We start from the raw sequence: 21,990 nt of genomic DNA, 5'->3' as shown, positions 1-21,990 counted from the left end.
ACTGTAACTTTTAGACGTAGCCAAGACTTCATTAAGGCAGTGCATTGCTCAGCTAGTGCAGGATTATTTTGAACAATGTATTTTCCTAGCTTTGTCATGTCCAACTTATAATGACTCAAGAGCTGGGATTTTCACCATTTCCCCTGGGTGACTCTTCCATAACTTTAAAATAGAAAATCCAGTGATATAAAATAAAAAAATAAGACTACTTTTTGGCAACCCAGCAGTGAATATTTTTATCTTTTTACTCATGTATTGTCTGCAGTTAGTAGGGTCAGGGTGTACAGGAAATGATTTATGTGCCAGAAATACAGTACAGATAGGCAAGAGCATTAGCTCAAGACTGCAGAAGGAAGAACAAGCAAATACAAAACCTCAGACTGTCAGAAGACAGGTGTCAAAATAATTTTAAAAAAACCCAGCGACATTTAAAAGAACAATTTGTGACATGTGGATGTGGCCACATGTACTGCCAACTAGGAGAGACTTAGGCTTTGATACCTCCATCAGCCAAACAGATACATCTCCGCAGACAGAGGGTGGATAATGACCAGCTAGCTCCTATGTGGGACTTTTGGTACGCTGTCTTCTGCTCCTTCACCTGACATAAATATATGAAAACCAACACAGAATTTCAGCAATATCTCTCTTTTCACTGCTTTTTTTTTCAAAATAAAGTAGATACAGATGAATTAGTTAATCAATGGTACTTATTGCTTTTGTAGAATTCTGGGCCCATTCTTTTGAAATCTATGGCTTCTCAGTAGAGAAACTTGACATGCTGGTCTGGTTCTGTGTGTGACATCCCATAGTCTTTGTATGTACACACATGCATTTTTGGTGTCTTGGACATTGTCGTTGTTTAGTTTCAAGAATATTGCAGCTGGGACTAAGACACAAGTTGAAATACCCAGTAATGGAAATAATAGAATTGTATGTAGATAGGTATTAAAAATAAACAAACCGTAAGATGGAATGAGTTTTAAATATAAGCTAAGAAATAACTGTGGCCAGCTTTTAACATTTCATGCAAGTGTTTGAGTTTCGACTGTGTTGAATCTGAGCCCAGCAAATAGAATAATACAAAGTTATTGTGAAAGGGAAATGACTAAATTTGGTTTATTGTATTTCTCTTGAAATATCATTTGATTGAAAAAGTGACAGTTCAGTAACAAAGTTGCTTATTTTGGACAACTATTACCTCAATAACTCCACAAAGCTCATGAATGTTTTCTTTCCTTGGATACTTCGGATTTTAATGTTATTGTAAATAATAATTACAATTTTAGTTATGACCATGGCATGAATGTACTCATTTGTTTCTTGATCTTACATTTCTATGGTGCTCATCACTGTAATATCAACATTGGGCCAGAGCTGAGTGAAATTTTTCTGACAAATAGCTTATTTGGCAAAAAAAAAATCCATTTTTTGGTCAATCCAAAATTATTCACAGATTTGACACGAATTCATGAAATAGTTTTGGCCCCAAATTTTGGGGGGACTTGGATGGTGTGTGGCGAACTAAACCAGGTGGTGGTGGTGGTGGTGGTGGTTGTTGTTTGTTTGTTTGTTTGTTTGTTTGTTTGTTTTTTATTCAGTCATTTTGTTTTTCAATTTTTGGATTCAGTTGGACCTGCCTTTTTTTAAATTCGGAACTGCCAATTAATCAAAACCCCCAGCAATATTCACTCAGCTCTACGTGAGACTTCATCCTACCAAGCCATACATTAGTATCCCCTGTAGCAGAATCTCTTGCATGACTTTTGGTGAGCAAGTACATAAGTCACTGCAGTAGTGCTATTCCACATGCTGCACAAAGTAGCTGAGGCAATTGGCACGCTTAGCCCCAATGTGTTCACTGCCTGCTTTTGTCTATGGAATATGGGAAGGGCCAGGCAATCCACATGATGATTGCTCAGAGGCATATTCACTAGTGACTTTTGCTGGTGAGGGCCCCCTCCTGGCAAGATTTCTACTGGAGAACAGGAGATTTGACTGCACAGGACAGCCACAATTCCTCTACTGTGCTTCTAATTTCTAACCTACGTTGCAGAAAAGATGCCCCCTGTAATGTAGCTTTCTGGATCTGAGCTTGGGATATCTTTAAAAGTAATTAATAAAGAAGAAAGTGATAATGATCTCACTGAAAATATAATATAACACCCCTGTTCTTTATTGTAATAGATGTGTCCTGAAAGCAGCAGAAATATCAGAGAGGTACAGTGTGCATCATACAACAACAAACCATTTATGGGTCGATTTTATGAGTGGGAACCTTTTGCAGAAGGTAAGAAGTTAAATCCAGTTTATAGTTATTGCATGTACTGCATTTTGGAAAGGGAAACATCTTTAACCCAGGAAATATCAACAGGTTTTAACTGTCCTTAAACCCTGTTGAGCTTCCTCTCTTCATCCGCAGTAGGTATACGTGACTGATAAAAAAGTCTAACACCAGTATTTCTCAGTTACCTCCTTAGTTAGTACAACCAGAGGGGACTGTTTTTAACTTCTGTATCTTCTCTTCTGCTTTCTTACATTTAGGGGCTGTGTCCTCAACTGGTGTAAACAGAGTGCCATTCCATTTAAATAAATGGAGCTAAACAACTTTACATCAGATTAGCATCTTGCCCATGGTTCTTACACATCCTACTCGAGATTCTCTGGATAGTCATAATGCATGCTCTTTCTATGGATATCTTCAGCAGTTGGGATGGGCAATAGCAGAGAATAACTGTGCTAGGAATTTGCCCAGCTGGGACTGGAACTGAACACCCTGGGATATAAAAGCACAAGCAGCTTACTAGTGGCTTGCCATCCCTAGTAGGAAGATGGTCCGGAGGTGAGGGGGGTTAGCACCCCTCTCTTCTAGAGACATTTTTTTTTGAACTTTGAGGTTGAAATTATTTATTTATTCATCTTCGTGTAAGCAATGGTTGGGCCCCCCTCAGGCGAGATCTGTGACTATCACTGTATAAATATTTATGGTGTATATAGAAATGTATTCTTCAAATATTTCTTTGTGGGCTGAGAGGAGGCTAGTTCATGTTATGCTTTATTAACTTTGTCAAAAAGGCGGTGAAGACATCAGTGGAACAAAGAGAACTCAAGCGTAGAGAAATATGTGCACCATCAGGGTAAGATCCTCCCTGCTGACTCCTGGGTAAAAGGGCTGGAGAGGCCTAAAAAGCCTTGTGTCTGGCTGCAGGAGGATTTCTCAGGTTGTAGAGGTTGTGGAAGACAGCCAGCAGGCTGCTTCTGAGGTACCGCTCATACGATCTGGTGTAGGTGGTGTCTCAGGGTTTGGACTGCACCACTATGGAGTTTCTAGACAGTGCTGTTGGCCCATTATGTTCCAGCTTTTGGAGCAGCTCCGGATTACAAGGGAGCAAAGGAGACTTAGTCATCCCTGTCCCCTTTCCCACTGGGCTGTGATTTCTGTGGTGCACCTCTGACTGTAGCAGAGACTGTCACCCTCAACTTTGAAAATGGAGGATGTTAAGAAGAGTTTGTTGATCCATCCATTTTCCTCTTTTAGTATTTCTTTTAAATCTTTACCTCAGGCCCCTCATTCTGGCTGTTCTCAGCTATAGAGAGCCCTGTATTATTCCTGTCACTTGGATTGCGGTAGCACTGCAAAACATGCAGCAAAGAGATGGACCCTGCCCTGAGAAACTCACAATCCAGGGAAGAGAATGTATTTGGATGATTTAATTAGATTTTTTTCTTACTAGCTGTGCTTCCTGCTTCTTCAACTGCCCCCTTCTTCAACATAATGCAGCACTCAGTAGTTGAAGTAACACATTTTGCCACAGCCAGATTAACTTGAATAGATGCCTTTTTAGTAGCTAAATCTACTTTACTGGATACTGTGACCCTCTCTTTTGGTTAATGTCTGTAGGAATTTCTCTTTCTGCATCAGGCTTTTGAATCACAGTGGCAGGTTCCAGTGGAGCTATCTATAATAGTCATTAATGCAAAGAGTATTTTTACTTTCACACTCTACCCCTTTAAAACCTGAAGTCAGTGTAGCCACAATGTTGCCTGTTTTGTGCATGTCTTCCTTTTAGAGATCTTTTATACTCTCTAGGTAAAACCTCTGGACTGAACCTACTAATTAGCTGCTTGGATATGTTTTACTTAATCCCAGGTTCAGCACTATGCAGTTGATTGAGTAGCATTGCTTTCCCTAATCCAAACAGGAAAAAAATTCCTAAGATTTTTTCTTAGAATGTCATAAGGATTCTCTTTGCCACTTCGGGAGTCTAGTGTCTCCAAGCCAAAGATTGATTTTTTTTCTCCCTCCTCATCCAAAAATGTCTAGCATATGGAGAGAGAGAAATTGTTTCATATTGATGTTTAATAATGTTTTAACTAATGATTTGTGTCTGTGCAGCACTGTAAATTGAGACTCACAAACATTCCTTACTTAGCATAGGGAAATTCTTCTACTAGCTAGCGACTAGATTGGATTATAAAAATCTCCTGAATAATAATAATAATAATAATTAATAATAAATGCAGTGATGCATATTCAAATGCACCAATTTCTTCTTGGGTTGCAGTTCTGCACCCCTCATGTTGAGTAGAACTTGGGTACCTCAGAAGACCTACTGAAATGCTACATAGTCTGAACTGGAAGATTGGGGCCTTAATTTATAAAAGGCCTGTTTTTAAATGGAAGTGAAGTAGGACAGAATATGCTGAAATACACGTTCAGGGAATGGAATTCTTAAAGTGCGTGAAACACATTTGGAAGGCTAATTGTTTCTTTCCTCCATACTGAAGTCTGTTATATTTTAACAGAAGTCCTCTTCCTTCCCATTGTTCCCCACTACAACCTGCATTTGAAAAAAATTATGGTGCAATTAGGGAATGAGTCTTTACAACTTCTTGGCTGATCATTTCTAAGAACAAATATTTTTAAAAGATGTGTTGTTGCTGCTGTTAGCTTTGAAGAGGAGGTGGAATATTATTGATTTTTGTAAAAGCCCAGAGATGGTAAATTGTGACTCCTTTGAAGGTGAACATGTGGGCCTGCTGACATGGAATACAAATCAACCTGCTGTATGGTGGAGGCAGGAAGTAAGATTTCATTTCAGCGAGGGAGGGTCCCAGCAAGCTGGCTTAGTGCAGGGCTCCTCTATTTCTATACCACTTCTCGAAGGGCACAACTTGGAAGAGGTTCTCATTGCTGGAAAAAATCTGTGGAGTCACACACAACCACCACCATTTCTCTTTCCTTCCCCCACATCGCACAATCCCAATGAAGAAGGATTTGGGAGGGGGAGCATTTTGCCCCTAGTGTTTATGTTGGAGCAGTGAGAGCAGCTAAATGATGATTTACAGCCCAGCCTTGCTGGTGAGTTATGTATAATTAGTATTATTAAAAAAAATACACAGTTTTTTATTTCTCCCTTGTTTAGATTGGTGCAGTTGCAGTTCTGAACTGTATTTTACATACTTCTGCTCCAACACAAACTTCTGTCTTTATTAAAAAAAAACCTATTAAAGGGACTATAAACCCTGTCAATTTAGATTCTCTAATGAAAAATACTAGTTGATGTTGGAGGAACAATGGCACAAAATGGATTTAAGGCCAGGTTTTGGGAGAAAAGTCATATTGTAAAAAGAAAGTCTGAATAAAAGGAGTATAATAAAAACAGCAAGCCATTTCAAAATTACCATAACAGCAAATGTTCTCATTATTTAAATCAAATGTAATTGTAATCATGTTTGTTTTGGATTGGGGGAAAAGGTTCTTTAACCTAAAGAGAACCCCTAATATATTTTGATGGCTTATGAATAGGTAACTGAAGGTTCAAGAAGAAGCAGAACTGCTAATTCCTTTAAAAATGTATGGGTTTATCTGACCAAAATAGAATCTGTCAAGGCAGATGAACTAATGCTATTTTTTTGGTGGGGAAGAGGGGTGGAATAGTTGAAGATTCCAGTTCATTATCAGAAAAGCTGTGCAGGTTTAAAGATGAAATGAAGTGCTTTTTAAATCAATCAAAATCCTACCTCTATAGCAGAACACACAGGTAATCACACACATTCCAAATACACGTTGAAACACAAAAGTTTGAAAATCAGTTCTTTCCTGATGCACCATCTGCCAAGTACAGCCATTGGTTCACCTTCAGTTCCATTTGCTAGTGATATATTAGTTGGTAAACCCCTGATATAGCATCACCAGTACTGGTTTAGATGCGACTGATAATGCAGAAGAAACACAAAACCCTGAATTCAGGGCTTGGCAGATAAATAACGGGGGGAAGGACTTTCAACTACTAGGCTTTTAAAATAGTATGTGTTTGGAATTTGAAAGGCTAAACATACAGGGCTTATTTATGGCTTGTAAGAGAGTCATCTGTGCTAGGGAGGGGATTCGATGCACGTGAGGCTTCGGGGAGATGAGAATGTGTCTTTGAAAGGGCAAAGGTGCTCTGGGTACCGTGTGGGCAGCATTGCAATCTGTGCTGGTTCAAGAAATGTAGCTGCTGTGGGAGTTATTCCAGCATTCTAATTAGGAGAGGTGGGAGAGATTGCTCTTGTGCCCCTCCTGCATTCCACCCTGGCCTTGCTAAACCAGCATGGGGAGCCAGGGAAGGGCTTCCTCGCCCTCTGGTAGGGACCCTGCAAAGGGGGAGGCGTAACTGAGCCCTTATTGTGTTGAATGTGAAATTTTTAAGAATGTACCATTTGGGGTTTTTACAGTTTTTACAGGCAGGCTTCGTGAAGAGCTCACATCTTACCAGCAAGACAGGTTGGGAGGTGTGACATTCCCAGCATGTTTGCTTCTGGAGGCTAATTACACTTGACCTACAGTGTCCCGATTTTTAAAATAAGTGTTTCCAATTTTGCAGACCAAAGCTTCAAAACTGGGACATTGTAGGTTAAGGAGAACTAGCCCACAAGGAAAAGCTTCAGAGACCAACTTTCAGCAAAGGTGGTTTTTTTTGTTGTTTTTTTTTGACAAAATAGAGAATTTGCTTCTTTTTGAAATTTTTCTACTTTGGGGAGAAAAAAATCAAAACCTGAAAAGTTTTTCTGATTCCTGGAGCAGGGTTGCATCATGGCTGGGAGTGAGCGACCTGAATGGAGGTTATTGCAACCTTGAAGCTGCAGTGGCGGCTTTAGAATAGTGCTGCTCCTGCTACTTCCTGTTCTGTGGAATATTTCTTCCACCCTTGCTTCCCTGGACATCTGTTGCCAACCCAACTACTCAAGGAAGGGGGGATTTACCTCCTGTGCTTTTAAATACATATGGGCTCTAAACAAAATGAAATATATTACTTGCTAAAATGTGCAGCAGATACTGTACTTGGTGTAACTTTGGCATGTCATAAATGCTTCTTATTTCTCATGATCCAGAGTGGTTTTATTAGCAAAAACTATTCTTGGGATTTTATCATTCTGCTCTTCAGACCGCTGCATTTATTTATACATATTTATTTTGCTGGATTTCTAACTAGAAGTTTCACTGTTCGTGATTCAACAAAGACAGCTTAGTATAGCAGGTCATAAAATTAGTAAGTAGCACTCTGTAATAATGGCCTAGTTAAGTAATTAATGGTGAATTGTATGGAGATCCTGCAGTGCACAAGTAAAGGAGCTCATCTTGATTAATACAATTATAACAAATCTAAAAGGGAATGAAATTGATCTTTTAAAAGTCTCTTTATCAGTGAGTGAGAGGTGTAAATAATATAGCAACAAGGTTTATCAGATGGTACCAGACAAAGTCGGTGGGAAATGGCAGGCCAAGAAACCGTGCAGCCGGTTCATTGTGGAGGAAGTGTAGAGAAGTGTAAAGAAGCAGTGGTGGCATTACCTGTGGATCCATAATTAAATACAACAAGGGATGGAGGGTGTTTAGAGGCAATATTGCCAGTGGTCTGGAACTGCAGAGCAGCTCTACCGGTGCTTTCTCACCTGTGGAGGATTCTGTCCCCTGGACACCTGTGGAGCGTTCGTATGCAAGCTCATTTACTCAGACTTGTGCAAAGGAGAGGGTTTGGGCCTGAGAGGAAATCATGTGAGCTCTACCACACTAAAAGGGATATAGCCCTTGGAGACCTATTGAATAGATTTTATGGAGTATCCTTAGATCCGACCAATTAGCAAATTGAATCTGCCCAAGACTGGTGACCTCAGGACACTTCTTCCTGGAAATGCTGAAAGTTTGCTAAGTGCTGTCTGTCTTGAACTCCAGTCAATCTGCCCTCGAAAGCTTTGCTGCACAAGCCATTCTTAGCTGTATTACCAACTCCAGTTAGTTAAATGACCAGCATCCATATCGTTGACACCTGCCTTGCTACCACTTTCTGTTACCACTTACGCTTCAGGATCACTGAGTCACTTGCTTTTACCCCTTTAATCTGGGAAGGGTCTGTGTAGTCATGCACAGGATGCTTAGCCTCATACTTTGGTGCTTTTGAAAAAATTACTTATGTGCTATTTTCAAAAGTGGCATAGGGACTTAAGAACCTCTCCTTCAGAGCAACAGGCTTAGGCTCTGAAGTGCTGAAGTAATTTTTGACAATTTGGACTGCTTCATTTGGTGCCTGATTGAAAGCCCATTAAAATCAAAGGCAAAGCATCCATTGACTTCAGTGGTGAAGAATCAGTGCTTTATACTGTAGGCTTAGCCTTATCTGAAGTATATTATAGTATTGTCTACTTTAAAGTAGTGGGCGCTCCCAGGATAATTTACACAAGTTTCCAAGCCCCATCAATTTTCTCAGTGTAAGTGAAGCAGGGATATGTTGTATATTGCAAACTGGCTGCATTTCCCATAGCTCCCCCTGACTTTTTTTAAAATCAGAGGGCCTAATGCTTCCTTTGGGTTGCCAAATGGTTGCATTGTCCATTATATTTGCCATGAAAATAATGCCTTTTTAAAATTTAAATATATATTTGCAGATAGAACCCAGAACCTTTTATCCAAACCTCCCTGAAGTGTGGAGTCTGAGATAAGGGGAAGTTTATTTCATTTTGTTACAGAATGAAAACCTTCCATACGCAGTCCATCTCTACTATCAAGATTGAAAAATTGGCACTTTGATGTAAATGTACATATCTTGTGCTGCTTACAAAGTTCTGTAATAGATCAGCATAGCCAGATCACCATATCATTTCTGACAAGGTTTCAGGGCAACTTTTGCATTGTCGTACTCCTGTCAAAACAAAAGAAACAAAAAACCACCCCCGAATATAATTGACTTGCTTCTTGGAGTAAAATATCCTAGTAGTGCTGACCCAAGTACCTGGCCTGTCTCTGAAATGCCAATATTCATTCAGGCACTTCAGAGAATATCTTTGCAGTCTTTTAGATGACAGAAGCATCTGCACAGTGCAACAGCAAAATAAACCAAAATCAAACTATGCATTCAAATAACATAAAGAGTGAATTAAAAAAGCAAAAGTGAAGATACACATTTAACAAAGAATATCAACTTTATCTTTTTGTGTCATGATACTGTAGAGGTCCACTAAGAGCGGATGCTATAGATCTATTTAACCAAAATACTGCAATACAGAAGACAATGATGAACGAGTATTATCAATTCAGATTCGATTTTACTTAGTAATTAAAGAGACTTCAGGTATCCAAGCTTGATTGGTATTTATTAATCAATAGTATGGCACATAATAGAAAGGCATATACGTTATAAGTCTGGAACTGAAGCTTGCAGCCGATGACAAATGACAGACTGATCACAGTGCTTTCTGATTGTCTCTTTACAGGTTTTGAGGATGTCTACAATTTTGGTTCCTAGTAGTTCCCTTGCTCTGATTCAAATACAGTATATCTTGTTTTTCAGTACATTTCCAGACATTGTATTTCATAAACTTCCTAACTGCATAATTAACATCTGCTGCTTACTCGTTATTTTGTTGCTGGTACATTGTCTATATTCCCATCTATTGCCATTAAAACATTGCTTGCTCAGTTAAAAGTCACTTTATCTTCCTTCACAAGTTTAGTAAGCTTATATTTTCCCCTTCTTACCTCATCATAGAAGATTATTGGAGTCTGGTTCATGAGCAAGATATAGACCTTGTTAAAGTCTGGTTCATGGGTCAGCAGAAAGAGGACGTAGTTTTAGCTTGATCTTTGAATTCCCAAGGTTTTGTAGATGGATTCATTATTTTTTAAATATATGGGGCCAAGATTTTTAGCTAGTGTAAATTATTGCTCCAATTTCCACAAGTTGAGGATCTGGCCCGCTGTGCTTTTGATTTGATCTCTCTACAGAAGATTTCTCTCTCTAGGGGTTTCCTTTAATTTTGTTTGTTTTCAGTTCATGTAGGTTTGCATGCATTGATTTTTCACTCTGAATTTTATGTAAAATTGAACAAACTAACTCAAAATCTCAAAGTGAAATGCAGCTGAAATGGTTTAATTTTAACAAATCAGATGAAACAGCAAATTTTTCATGATCTTGATGCAGATTAGTCAAGTCTGCTCAAAACTGAGCCCTGTCTCAATTCAAACCTTTATGAATTTTAGTGAGGTTTTACATGTACCCACGAAAGCTTATGCCCAAATAAATCTGTTAGTCTTTAAGGTGCCACTGGACTCCTCGTTGTTGTTTTGGATACAGACTAGTACAGCTACTCCTCTGATACTTAATACTACTCCTTTGATACTCTGTCTGTCTGCATCCATCTGTTGTCTCTTAACTTATATGTAGATTATAAGATCTTTAGGGCAGGGATTGTTTTTTGTTGTTTTTGTTTTTTTGTTCTGTGTTTGCACAGTGCCTGGTGTCCTGGTCCATGTCTAGGGCTCCTAGTTGCTATGGTAATACAAATAATAAATTGGAAATGAGAGATTTGCACCCAGTAGAGGAGTAATATATGACTCTAGAGGGTACGCTACAAATGTGGCATCAGTTAGGTATGGGACAAGGTTATCATAAGAAGCATACAATCCTGCCTCAGTGCATGAGGTGGAACTAGAGGACCTCTTGGTGTCCCTTTCACCCCTACATTTCCTTGATTCTATGATATCTATGTCAAATTTTCAGCTGTGACTTCCCAGTTTTCTACTTACTCAAGTGTGTGGTCATCTGTTTTCCCTTCACAATCAGGTATTTGCATGTAGAGACCCAGTTACGCTCTTTGCATGAACAATTTTCCAGTACTTAACACTTGCTAATGTATTTTTTGAACCTGGTTTAAAGCCAGCTAAATCTTTGGCCCACAGAATTCTGTGTGGAGTAGTAAATCAGTAAATGCTATGTGCTAACCATGAATATTTTATTACTTGTTTAAATTAGCTTAGGATGTTGATTTTTTTTTTCTCATTGCATGTTTGAAGTATGCATAAGTGATGTGTATGTATATATAATATACAAATTATTTGTATTTATGATATATATTTATATACACATTATTACAAGCATTCCTTTGGCACCCATTTTCACGTGTGGGGGGGTATCTGCATATATAACATCTCCATAAATAAAATGACTTGTAGGATTTATCTTGAGTATTTGGAGATAAATGGTGTCAGTTTTATCATCTTACGCCTTTTGGATGGGAGAGTAGAACCTTAGCTTCTGATGGCTAGGAATTGGCCGAAGAATATTTTCAAGTCCTCATTTTGTCCATAAGCAAAATACAGTAAGGTAGGCCTTGATGATGTATGTTTCCTGCACACCTGTGATTTCTTGGCTGGGAAAGTGCAAGCCCTCTGAGGCAAAGGTAATTTAGTCCAGGCTTATGAATTCTTGGCTTTTCCTGAACAGTGCCTGCCAGTTGTATTTGTGACTGAAGATTTGATATGTGAATTAGCATTCACTTAGTTCTTGGTGCAAAACTTTGACATTTTCATAGCGACTTTTTTCAAACAATGAAATAAGTCTTCCTCTCTATATTTTCTTTAGCAAATTATTTTTAGTTAGTGGACATGCAGATGTTTTGAATATATACACAGTATCTCAAGACATAATCCAGCTGTGCTGCAATTCCTTCAGCTGTAAGGTATTATATCCAATGGGCCAGCTGTTTTAAATCTCCATTTCTCAAGGCAACAGACCTTCTCCCTACCCACTCTTTATCTCCACCTGTTAGAAGTCCTTTTGATTGCTTTCTTTCCATTTTTGGATTAGTTGTTGTTCTTAAAGCTTATGCTTTAATTGCATACACTGTTTTAAAAGCCTTTTTTTTTTTTTGTTATCCCACATTATATGAACTACTGCAATCAGCCAGATTCATCAGCGATAACAAACAGAGAGGTTTGGGGGGATTGTAATGAACAGATGGTATTTCTATTCGTTAGTTACATGGTGGATACCACCCTTCTGCAGTAGTGCAAACCAGCACATAGATGACAACACTATTTGAGATTTATGATGTTTCCTTTTAAGAAAGCAAATGAATGATTTTTTTTTTTTTACCAAATTTTTTTGTTGCCTTTAGGGTCTGTGTAGAAAGCAGCACTCTGGGTTCTCAGATCTCTTAGTTTCTCCACTGAACTAGCTCACCACACAGAAGCATGCAAACCAAACATCAAAATCAGGCTATATATACATATATATATTTTAAAAAAAAAAAAGCTTCTAAACAAGCATCCAGATGTCATTCCATTCACATGCTCTGTCTGTCATCCCATCCTATACTGTTGCTACAGCTCCACACACATTTTTGGTAGGCATCACAGTATATCGTAATAACTTGAGACTTAGAAAATAGTCCAGTGTGTATGGTTGCAAAATATCATTTGTAACATTCATTATGGAAAAATGTAGCGCCAGATCTTCAGTTATTGCTGAAGTTATATACTAACCATAATGGAATAATCTTTCATTTGCCTGCTGAACTAGGATATTGTAAAGTTTGGCTGTTCTTAACGCCAGGTAGTTCAATACCAAAGTAGCTCTAAAAACAAGTGCGGTTTAAACTGGTTATAGCATATTAATAGAAAATGGGAAAGGAGAAATGGTCTGTATCAAAAGATTTTCTAAAAGATATTCCTGAGTTTTTTAAAAGGGGGCTGTTAATGGGTTTAGGTGCTCAAGTCCCACTGAATTTCAATGGAATATTGACTCCTAACTCCTTTGAGCTACTTTGAAAATCCCAGTCTACTAGAAAACTAAGTAACTGAGGCAGTGAAATGTCAGTGTTTTTTAAACTGCTGTACATGTAAAGTAGTTACGTTTTTCAAATGAAACCTATTTTAAAACTGTTGAACTGTAAGAACAAAAAGCATTTAACTACAAACACAAAGTACGCTTATTAATATCATGCCTGTTCTTTTTGCTTCATGGAATCTTGATTTGTGAATGGATCAAAGAGAAAGCAGATGGGAGTTGGCAGTTTTAAAACTGCCTATATTAAAATATCTGAGGCATTTCTCAAATTTGATCCTTAATCAATATTCCTGTTTCCTGGCTGTTGGTTATGTGGAGTTTGGACAGTTGTAAATATTCTGTGTGTTACTGAAATATATAATCCCTTCTGTAAGAGGCTTTAATAATAAATACGCATGGAGACTTATATACTTTTCAACTGATTGCTTCAACATGGCAGCTTATCTTTCATGGTATTTGTCAAGCTGTCTGGAGTGGCTCACAACTGAGAGTACCAACCTCAGAGCAGGCTGTCAAGAAACAGAGCACGAATCCCTGTTGTGTGTTCTGTAATCACATTTCACCAACCAAGCATCAAGTGTGAACTCCTCAAGCACTGGAACAGCCTTAACATGGAGTCAGACAGTCCCCTTGGGCACTCCAGTCTATCTTGCCACCCAGGCAAGCCTGTCTTTGTGATAGATAGTCCCTTCCACCAAAAATCACAACAATACTCAATATTCCAAAGGAGCAGATCAATTGTACTTCAGGGTTCAAATCACAGAGGCTTGTAGCTTGTAATAAACTAACTAAAAAATTATTAATTAGGAAAAGGAAATAAGAGTTATTTACAAGTTTAAAGCAGGTAAACATAACGTTCACAGATGAGATACAGTCTTAGGTTCCAATAGATAATAGTAGCTGCTATAATATACAAGCTTTATATGTCCTTTATATGTCCACACTAAACAGCTGGGAGTCTTCACCCCTCAGAGTTCAAGCAACACAGGGATAACAATTCCACATAAAAGGGATTGTTATTCCCTTCCCGCAGCTTTCAAGTTGGGATGGGAGGAGCACTTGTGCACATACCCTCTTCAAGAATGTGGGGGAAGCAATCAACAAAGTCTTTTGTCTACTGATGTTCCACAATGGCTTGTCTGGTGTCTATAAACCTTCCTTTGTTGGGGAGGAGATAACACCTCTTGTGGTGAGCTAGTATTTCACCCTTGGTAATGCTTCTCCCCTGACTGGGGTAGGGGGTTTACAGTGTTAGCAAACATTTTTATAGTTACAGAGCAAACACTTAAATAAATTTTATAACATGGGATACAGATATTATAAGTCAGATTAATACATGAAGCATTCTACAAGCATTCCATAAAGTCTAAACCCTAAATGTTCTTGTAACTCTAATTTATATTAACAGTACTAATACAAAGGTGAACCAGACTGGTTTACTGCTATCCATTTGTCCGTGTTCATTGGGGCCCAGGGGACTTGGTATGAGCTAGCACCTGGTCTGCCAGCATCACAGTTTTCTTCCTAATTTTTTTTAAACGGCACTTTTACATCTTTTTTTGTCAGTACAATGCCAGCATCTAGCACAATGGGGTCATGATCCATGATTGGATCTCCTAGATTGCAATTCATTCAGTTTTATTCAATGTTGCTTATTCAAACAAGCCATAATTCACTGTATAAAATCATGTCTCTTCCTACCGTAGCAGGCCACTTACAGAAGGTAATCTAGTAAAGTGAGCAGACAATGAGTTATAGTATGAAATGGAAAGTTTCTCCCCCCATCCTCATAACTCATTGCACCTCCCTTACAGATGCTACAAACTGTAGCCAAATACTTTGTGTGGTAATGAAGGTTATTAGAACAGAACAGAATGCGGATGATTGGTCTGATTTTTTTTCAAAAGCACCTAGTGGGTTAGCTGCACAAATCTCAATAACTTTCACTTAAAGTCAAGATAGACTAAGGGAGTGTTAGAATAGATCATTCCTAACAAGGGTGATATCCAGTGACAGAGTATTAGAAACATTACCTGAAATGTAAAAACTAGGGATTTGTTTTGAAATTGTATTATTGCCAGTGATCGGTCAATGGTTTATCTTCAGACCAGAGACACATGACTGCATGTCTGTGGAAGAGGAGGCTAGGACTGAATTATACATGTGCTTGCAAGTCAGGGTTGACGGACCCGCCGCCGAAGCGCAGCCCGGTCTTCGGCGGTAATTCGGCGGCGGGGGGCCCTTCCGTTCCAGGACCTGCCGCCGAAGTGCCCCGAAGACCCGCGGCGGGGCCCCCCCTGCCGCAGAATTACCGCCGAAGACCGGGCTGCACTTCGGCGGCGGGTCCCGCTTCGGCCGTAATTCAGCGGAGGGGGGCCCCCACCGCGGGTCTTCGGGGCACTTCGTCGGCGGGTCCTGGAACGGAAGGGCCTCCCGCCACCGAAGACCCCGGGCCCCCAGAATCCTCTGGGCGGCCCTGGGCATGTTGGGGCAGCAACTTTGTCACAGAAGCAAAATCAGTTTGATATGGAATATTTAGGGTCAAATCTACATTAGTTTAAATAAATAGTATAGTTAGGTCAAATTAGATATTCTGCAGATGTAACTTTGAGAGCTGCATTTTGCATTCTCCTGACTGATCCATATGGGAAATGTCTGTTTCTTCTTCTGCATGCAGAACTCCCATTGCCAATAAATGAACAATTTCCATGTAGTTAGGGGACACCTTTAGAAGAGGAGTGTCCCGTTTACTGTACTTTACATTCAGGATCTAAATAAATTGTGAAATTACAACTATTAATATGAATATTCTTAAGTATATACTTTTTAAAAAGTCAATGTGTTTGATGTAGCATTGATTTAGCTTTGTTTCCACTTAGTCCATGAAGCCCCAATAGACCAAGTTTCAGGCAAAGTCAGATTATGTTTTATATTTCCTCCAGAAGAAGAAATTGCCTAATCAATCAATAGCATGAATGTGAAAGTGCTGTTGAAAATCATTTAGGATTGTTTTATATGCCCTTTTTGAAGACCCAAAACCACTTCAAAGCCCATTCTAGTATTTCTGGAAAGTGCTATAGTTCTAGTGAACTCTACATCTAGAATTTACAAGGGAAATAATAAAACAAATGGATTGCTCTGGCAAAAGAAAGAGAGAAGTTCTTATTGCAAATGGATTTAAATTATCTGAAATATTAACTGGGCCTTTATTGTGGTTAGAGCATAAAACTGTTTGTAGCTCATGCCTATTGTTTGTTTGTATTACGGTAGTGGCAGCAGGTCCCCAATTGAGATCAGGACTCCGCTGAGCTAGCTACTATAGATACAAATAATCACACTGGTAAAGCATTGCTGTTCCCATTTTACAAATATGGAACTGAGGCCAGAGATTAAGAACTTGACCCTGCATCCATTGAAGTCAGTAGCAAAACTCCCATTGATGTAGCAGTGGGTCGGGCCTTAAATGACTTGCCAAAGTCACTTGTTGAAGGTCCCTGTGGCAGTGTTGGGAACTGAACCCTCATCTCCTGAGCTCCAATTCAATACTGTCACCACGAGAGTACCTGTCTTTCCTTCTGCTCAGATTCTAAATTATCCCCTGGTTATTTGTAATTGGAGCAAGTCCTCATGCATGTAGATAAAGCCAATCTGAAAGAAGAGCAGGTAGAAAAAGAACTGATATTACGCTACTCTAGTTCTATTGCTGGAGATGGTACATCTGATGATCCTGATGTCATTGCACTTGGCTTTTACTACAGAACTTTCAGCATCACTCCTGGCTGCTACTCAGTAAAGAGCAATGGCATATCATTTGATAGTGAAAAATTCTGTACCACTGAATTATCTAGCTAGAATGGGTGGATGAGAAATCTGAAGGTGACATCCTGGCCCCATTAAAGTCATTGGGTAATGTCGCTATTGACTTCAGTGGGGCCAGGATTTCATCCTGCGAGTTTCTGCTGACATCAGTACACTTATTGGGTTTCAATCTGGCCCTTCTTTCTGTTCTTTTTATTATTACCAGCATTGTTTCTAAATGTACATTAAGATGGGAAATTATGGGAAACATAATCTCTGTGGTCTGCTTTGATAATGTCTGTCTCTTCCTCTGCTATTACCTACAGTGCCGCTTTCATGCAGTGTTCATGGCTGCATCATTAATAAAAGTTCAGATGCTGGTGGTCCTGAGAAACCTTATGGTCAAAAGGTTCAACTGCACATCATCACAGTCTATCCTTTTTCCTATGAAATAGTCTCTGATTTCATTTAACCATTTGAAAATATGCACCCATATAATTTCTATGAATTCTGAGTGTCTACCTCGGCCATGGTGTAACACTGCTACAAATACAACTTATTATCATTAATCCCAAAGTGACTTGCAAATTTATGCAAGAGTGGTAAAGTTTAAGGATTCAGTAATCATGTGTGTTGCTGGTGGTGTGATCTCCTGTTGTGAAATAAACAAATTAAGTGAATGAATCCAGATGCTAACAATTATATTTTATGTATTAAGAATATTACTTGTTAAAAACCCTTGAAACAAACAAGTTATAGGCACCTAATTTTCAGAAGCCAAATATAATAAGGAAATTTTCAGGTTAAAATAATATATATATTTAAAAGAGGTCTTTATGTGACGAATAACGCTAATGATTACTCAAACTTGAAAGTATTTTAAAAATCCAAACGACTTTTAATTATTCTGTTTGATTATTACTTTTCAGCTTGAACAATGAAAACAGAAAAGTTGGTCTCATTTTAGTTTAGAGTCCTTTACTGATTTTCACTTCCAGGTTCCCCAGCTCTAGCCTAGTGCTGCAAAGTTTAGAGTTCAAACACAGGTGAGGAGATGAGTCTTTGTGTATGTGTGTGTGTGAGGATTGGGGGTGTGTGATTTAACTACTTCCACTGGAATTTAAAAATAAATAAATTATTCCTATTGGTCTTACACTCTGTAAACATTTATTTTTACAAAACTTAAACTCTGTGGCAAATTTGACCTGATAGTGTTCCTCTAACAATGGCAAATGGAAGTGCATGTTCAAATCCAGCTATAAAGCAAGCCCTGCACAAAAACCTTTCTTGGCAGCCAAAGATAGTGTCGGTCTTGCATAGTAAGGTAAAGTGGTGACAAGTTATGCACAGAACTACTGTGAAATATTGTGTGGCGTTTTGCTCTGGTTACATGCTGCATATATGTAATAATTTCATCGGATGCAGTGATAACTTACTTCAGTGTTAACACATTACAACATAGTGGAGTAAATGATGTATGTTACCAATATAATAAAGGTAATGCCCTAGACGTGGATTGTTAATCTTGGGGAAAACTTCATAAGTAAAAACATACTTTTTGTAAGGGCTATTTATGCATGGGATGTGTTTGTTTCATAATACATTGCCAAATGGATGACTCTCCTACAGTTTTATAACTTCTGGAGAAGAATCTATTAGTAGTCAAATTAATCTATATATTTATAAGGTTTTTTAAGGGATTGAAGAGGAACCATGTCCTTTTTTTAAAAAAAAAATGGGTATATAAAGTGCTCACCATTGTGTCACACTTGTGAAATATTCTGTGCTAATTTCATTGTGTAAGAGCTGTAAATGGTATTTATGACAACCAGATTTTTTGCAGGGGAGAGAAATAAACACTGGAATTAGGTGTTGACTAACACTGAATTATTGAAACCATAAATGAAAGACATGTCTGGTTTCAATGATTGGATCAAGATAAAATTGAAAAACATAGTGTTCTTCTGAAACACATTAACGTTTGAGCAAAGATTATGTTTACAGGGTATTGTGAAGGGATGTGTCAGGACAGAGAGAAGTGAGGAAAGGAGACATACTGTACCTGTTTCTCAGGGGTAATTTGATTCTCTTGCTCTAATCAGTTGCCACCATTTGCTAGAAAAATACTTTCTTACACTACTAAGCCAAAAATAAATTCAGTGTAATAGTTTTTGATCCTTAAAACCTTACATTGAGTAAACAGTGAACAGCTTTCTCAATGCCTGACTTAGTCATAAGGCAGAGCATTTGACAAGAAGTTCCACAGTATGTGATCCAACATGAGGTACAAAGGTTTATGGGTCAGATTGTTTAGCCCTGAGGTAGCCTTGTGCCTTGCCGGTGGCGTCTCAAGAGTTGCCTCAACTGGGCAGCTGAGGATTCCCACATTGTGGGAAACTGCCCATGTGGCATAGAGGTTAGCATGGACTGTGGCATAGGTCCAATTCCTTGCTGGAACTTCAGTGGCACTACTCACTTTCCATAAAGTTAAGCGTGTGCATACATCTTTGCAGCACCGGGGCCTGATGGCCACCATGTACCTTATATCTACTCCAATGCTCTGTGATACACAAAATCCCCAGATACTGCATATTAGTTGAGAGCTATACTGTATGTGGTCCTGGGTAGGGACAGTTGTGGAAACTCATATTTTTAAAGTATTAATTCCCCTAAAATCCATAAAATTAGGAAATTAACTTTTCATTTAAAAAAAACACCCACCTAAACCACTAGTTTTTAGACAAACTACTGGTGATTGCCATTTAAATATAGACTATTTCCAATCTACTTAAGGAGGGTGATTAGTTCTGAATATTTTTCATCATATTGAAAGAGTTACATATTACAATACTTTTAATAAATGATTTGTTCACTTTGGGCCTGATCCAATATCCATTGATGTCAAAGGAAAGACTGCCACTGACTTCAGTGGGAGTTGGATGAGACCTTAACATTTTTCAGTTCACAGAATATCAGGGTTGGAAGGGACCTCAGGAGGTCATCTAGTCCAACCCACTGCTCAAAGCAGGACCAATCCCCAGACAGATTTTTGCCCCAGATCCCTAAATGGCCCCCTCAAGGATTGAACTCACAACCTTGGGTTTAGCAGGCCAATGCTCAAACCACTGAGCTATCCCTCCCCTCTTTGCGCACTCATTTTGTCCACTTGTTCACAATTTTACCTGTGTGCACACTCCTGCACCCTAACTTTTTCAGTATTACCGGTCACCTGCACATTCATGTACTAAACCTGTTTATCCAAATGCTATTTGTAGTTGTGTTGCACGGATGTTAGAAACTGAAGAGCTGGAAAAAATGAACATACACAAGTGAAGGTTAGGTTCAGGCCATACTGAAAATTAGAGTTTTCGTTTGATCAGTTTAAAGAAGTGGTATAGCTCTAGAGCAGTGTTTCCCAAACTTGGGACGCCGCTTGTGTAGGGGAGTCCCTGGCGGGCTGGGCCAGTTTGTTTACCTGCCGCGTACGCAGGTCTGGCCTATCACGGCTCCCACTGGCCACGGTTCGCTGCTCCAGGCTAATGGGAGCTGCTGGAAGCGATGCGGGGCAAGAGACATACTGGCAGCCGCTTCCAGCAGCTCTCATTGGCCTGAAGCAGTGAACTGCAGCCAGTGGGAGCCGCAGTCAGCTGAATCAGGTAAACAAACCGGCCTGGCCCGCCAGGGGCTTTCCCTACACAAGCGGCATCCCAAGTTTGGGAAACACTGCTCTAGAGGGAGGTCTAGTTTACTGACTTGTGCTGGTCTGGGAGCCAGAAACTTCTGACTGATCTAGCTGTGACACTGACTCTCCATTTTACAACAGCATCTTTGGGTGGGTCATTGGCAGTGGTGACTTCAGACCTTTGGGTCTTAAAGCATGAACCTCTACTGCCTGAGTAGAAAGACCAAGCTCTACCAGGCAAGGCTGTAGAAGACTCATCAACCACTGTGTCCCAGCCCCACACAGAGTGGGTGTGAATTACAGTTGCATTGGGCAAGTCAATTCATGATCTGGGGAGGGGTGTGTGGGATTTTAAAACATCAAATATTTCAGAGGTTTTGGTAGTGATTAAATATTTAAATACTGTAACTTGTTTGGAAGATGGAAATCCCTAAAACAGTGCTTAGAACAACATTTTCAAGTGTGAGTGCCTAATGTTAGACACCTAAATATGTGTCCTGATTTTCATCTCTGCCAAGTACTGTCAGCTTCTATTTACTTCAGTGGAAATTAGGGGTGGTGAACCTTTTTGAAAACCAAACTACTTATTTAGGTGCCCAAACAGGGATTTGGACAGCTACGTTTGAGCATCAACAGTTAAAATGTGACTTAAGTATTTTGTAATTACTTTTTTTGGTACTGTTCAGGTAACTTTTGAATTCAGCTGTGCTGAGACTATTATAAACAGAGTAAGAAAGGAAGATTATGACAACTTGACCAGCATATGCAACTGGACTGGCATTTTATAAATGCTTGATATTCCCATTGGCTTTGGTGAATTACTATTTCCAAAGAAAGGAAAATTTTACCCACTGTGAAAGAAAAGGTTATAATGTGGTCATATGTCAGAAGAAACAGATTGCCAATAGTAGTATATAACAAAAAGCAGAACCAGCTTCTGTTGTGCACTATTTCCATTAGACCTCTTGGAAATTTTCTAAGCAGTGGTACATAAATATCTAAACCACAGTTGGAAATCATTTAACAAATGATAGATTGTGTCCGCTAACAGCATTTTTGGGGTCAAACCTCACTTTTGTACCCAAATAGATACAAATCTATCAAGCATTTGCCCACAGGATCAATACATGAATCTAATTTGCTTTCCATATTGTGCTTAGTAACTGTAAATTTAAATCCAGAAACCACTAATTTAAATTAGGTTTGAAAGGTCCAAAGCAAGCTATAAATTAAACTTGTTAATACATCTAGAAAGAAAGGAGATCTGTTTCTGAACAATTGGTCAAAGGCTAGGTTGGACATTAGGAAAAACGTCCCAACTGTCTGGTGGTTAAGCGCTGGACTAAATTGCCTAGGGAGGTTGTGGAATCTCCATCACTGGAGTTTTTAAGAGCAGGTTAGACA

General features: G+C 39.0%; 1 protein-coding gene across 7 annotated transcripts in view; it reads left to right on the top strand.

Moving 5' to 3' along the window:
* The window catches only part of THSD4 (thrombospondin type 1 domain containing 4), a 606,703-nt gene that overhangs the window by 133,077 nt on the left and 451,636 nt on the right, over positions 1 to 21,990 (top strand). For all 7 annotated transcript variants that reach the window (XM_039492160.1, XM_039492156.1, XM_039492157.1 and 4 more), the window contains one exon: positions 2,188 to 2,290. In XM_039492160.1, coding sequence (XP_039348094.1) covers positions 2,188 to 2,290 — 103 coding nt within the window. The remainder of the gene's footprint in view (positions 1 to 2,187; positions 2,291 to 21,990) is intronic.

The sequence above is a fragment of the Mauremys reevesii genome, linkage group 10, assembly GCF_016161935.1.
Source record: "Mauremys reevesii isolate NIE-2019 linkage group 10, ASM1616193v1, whole genome shotgun sequence".
Taxonomy (NCBI): Eukaryota; Metazoa; Chordata; order Testudines; family Geoemydidae; genus Mauremys; species Mauremys reevesii.
The sequence above is the reverse complement of the archived record's forward strand: the minus strand, read 5'-3'. Positions and strand labels throughout refer to the sequence as shown.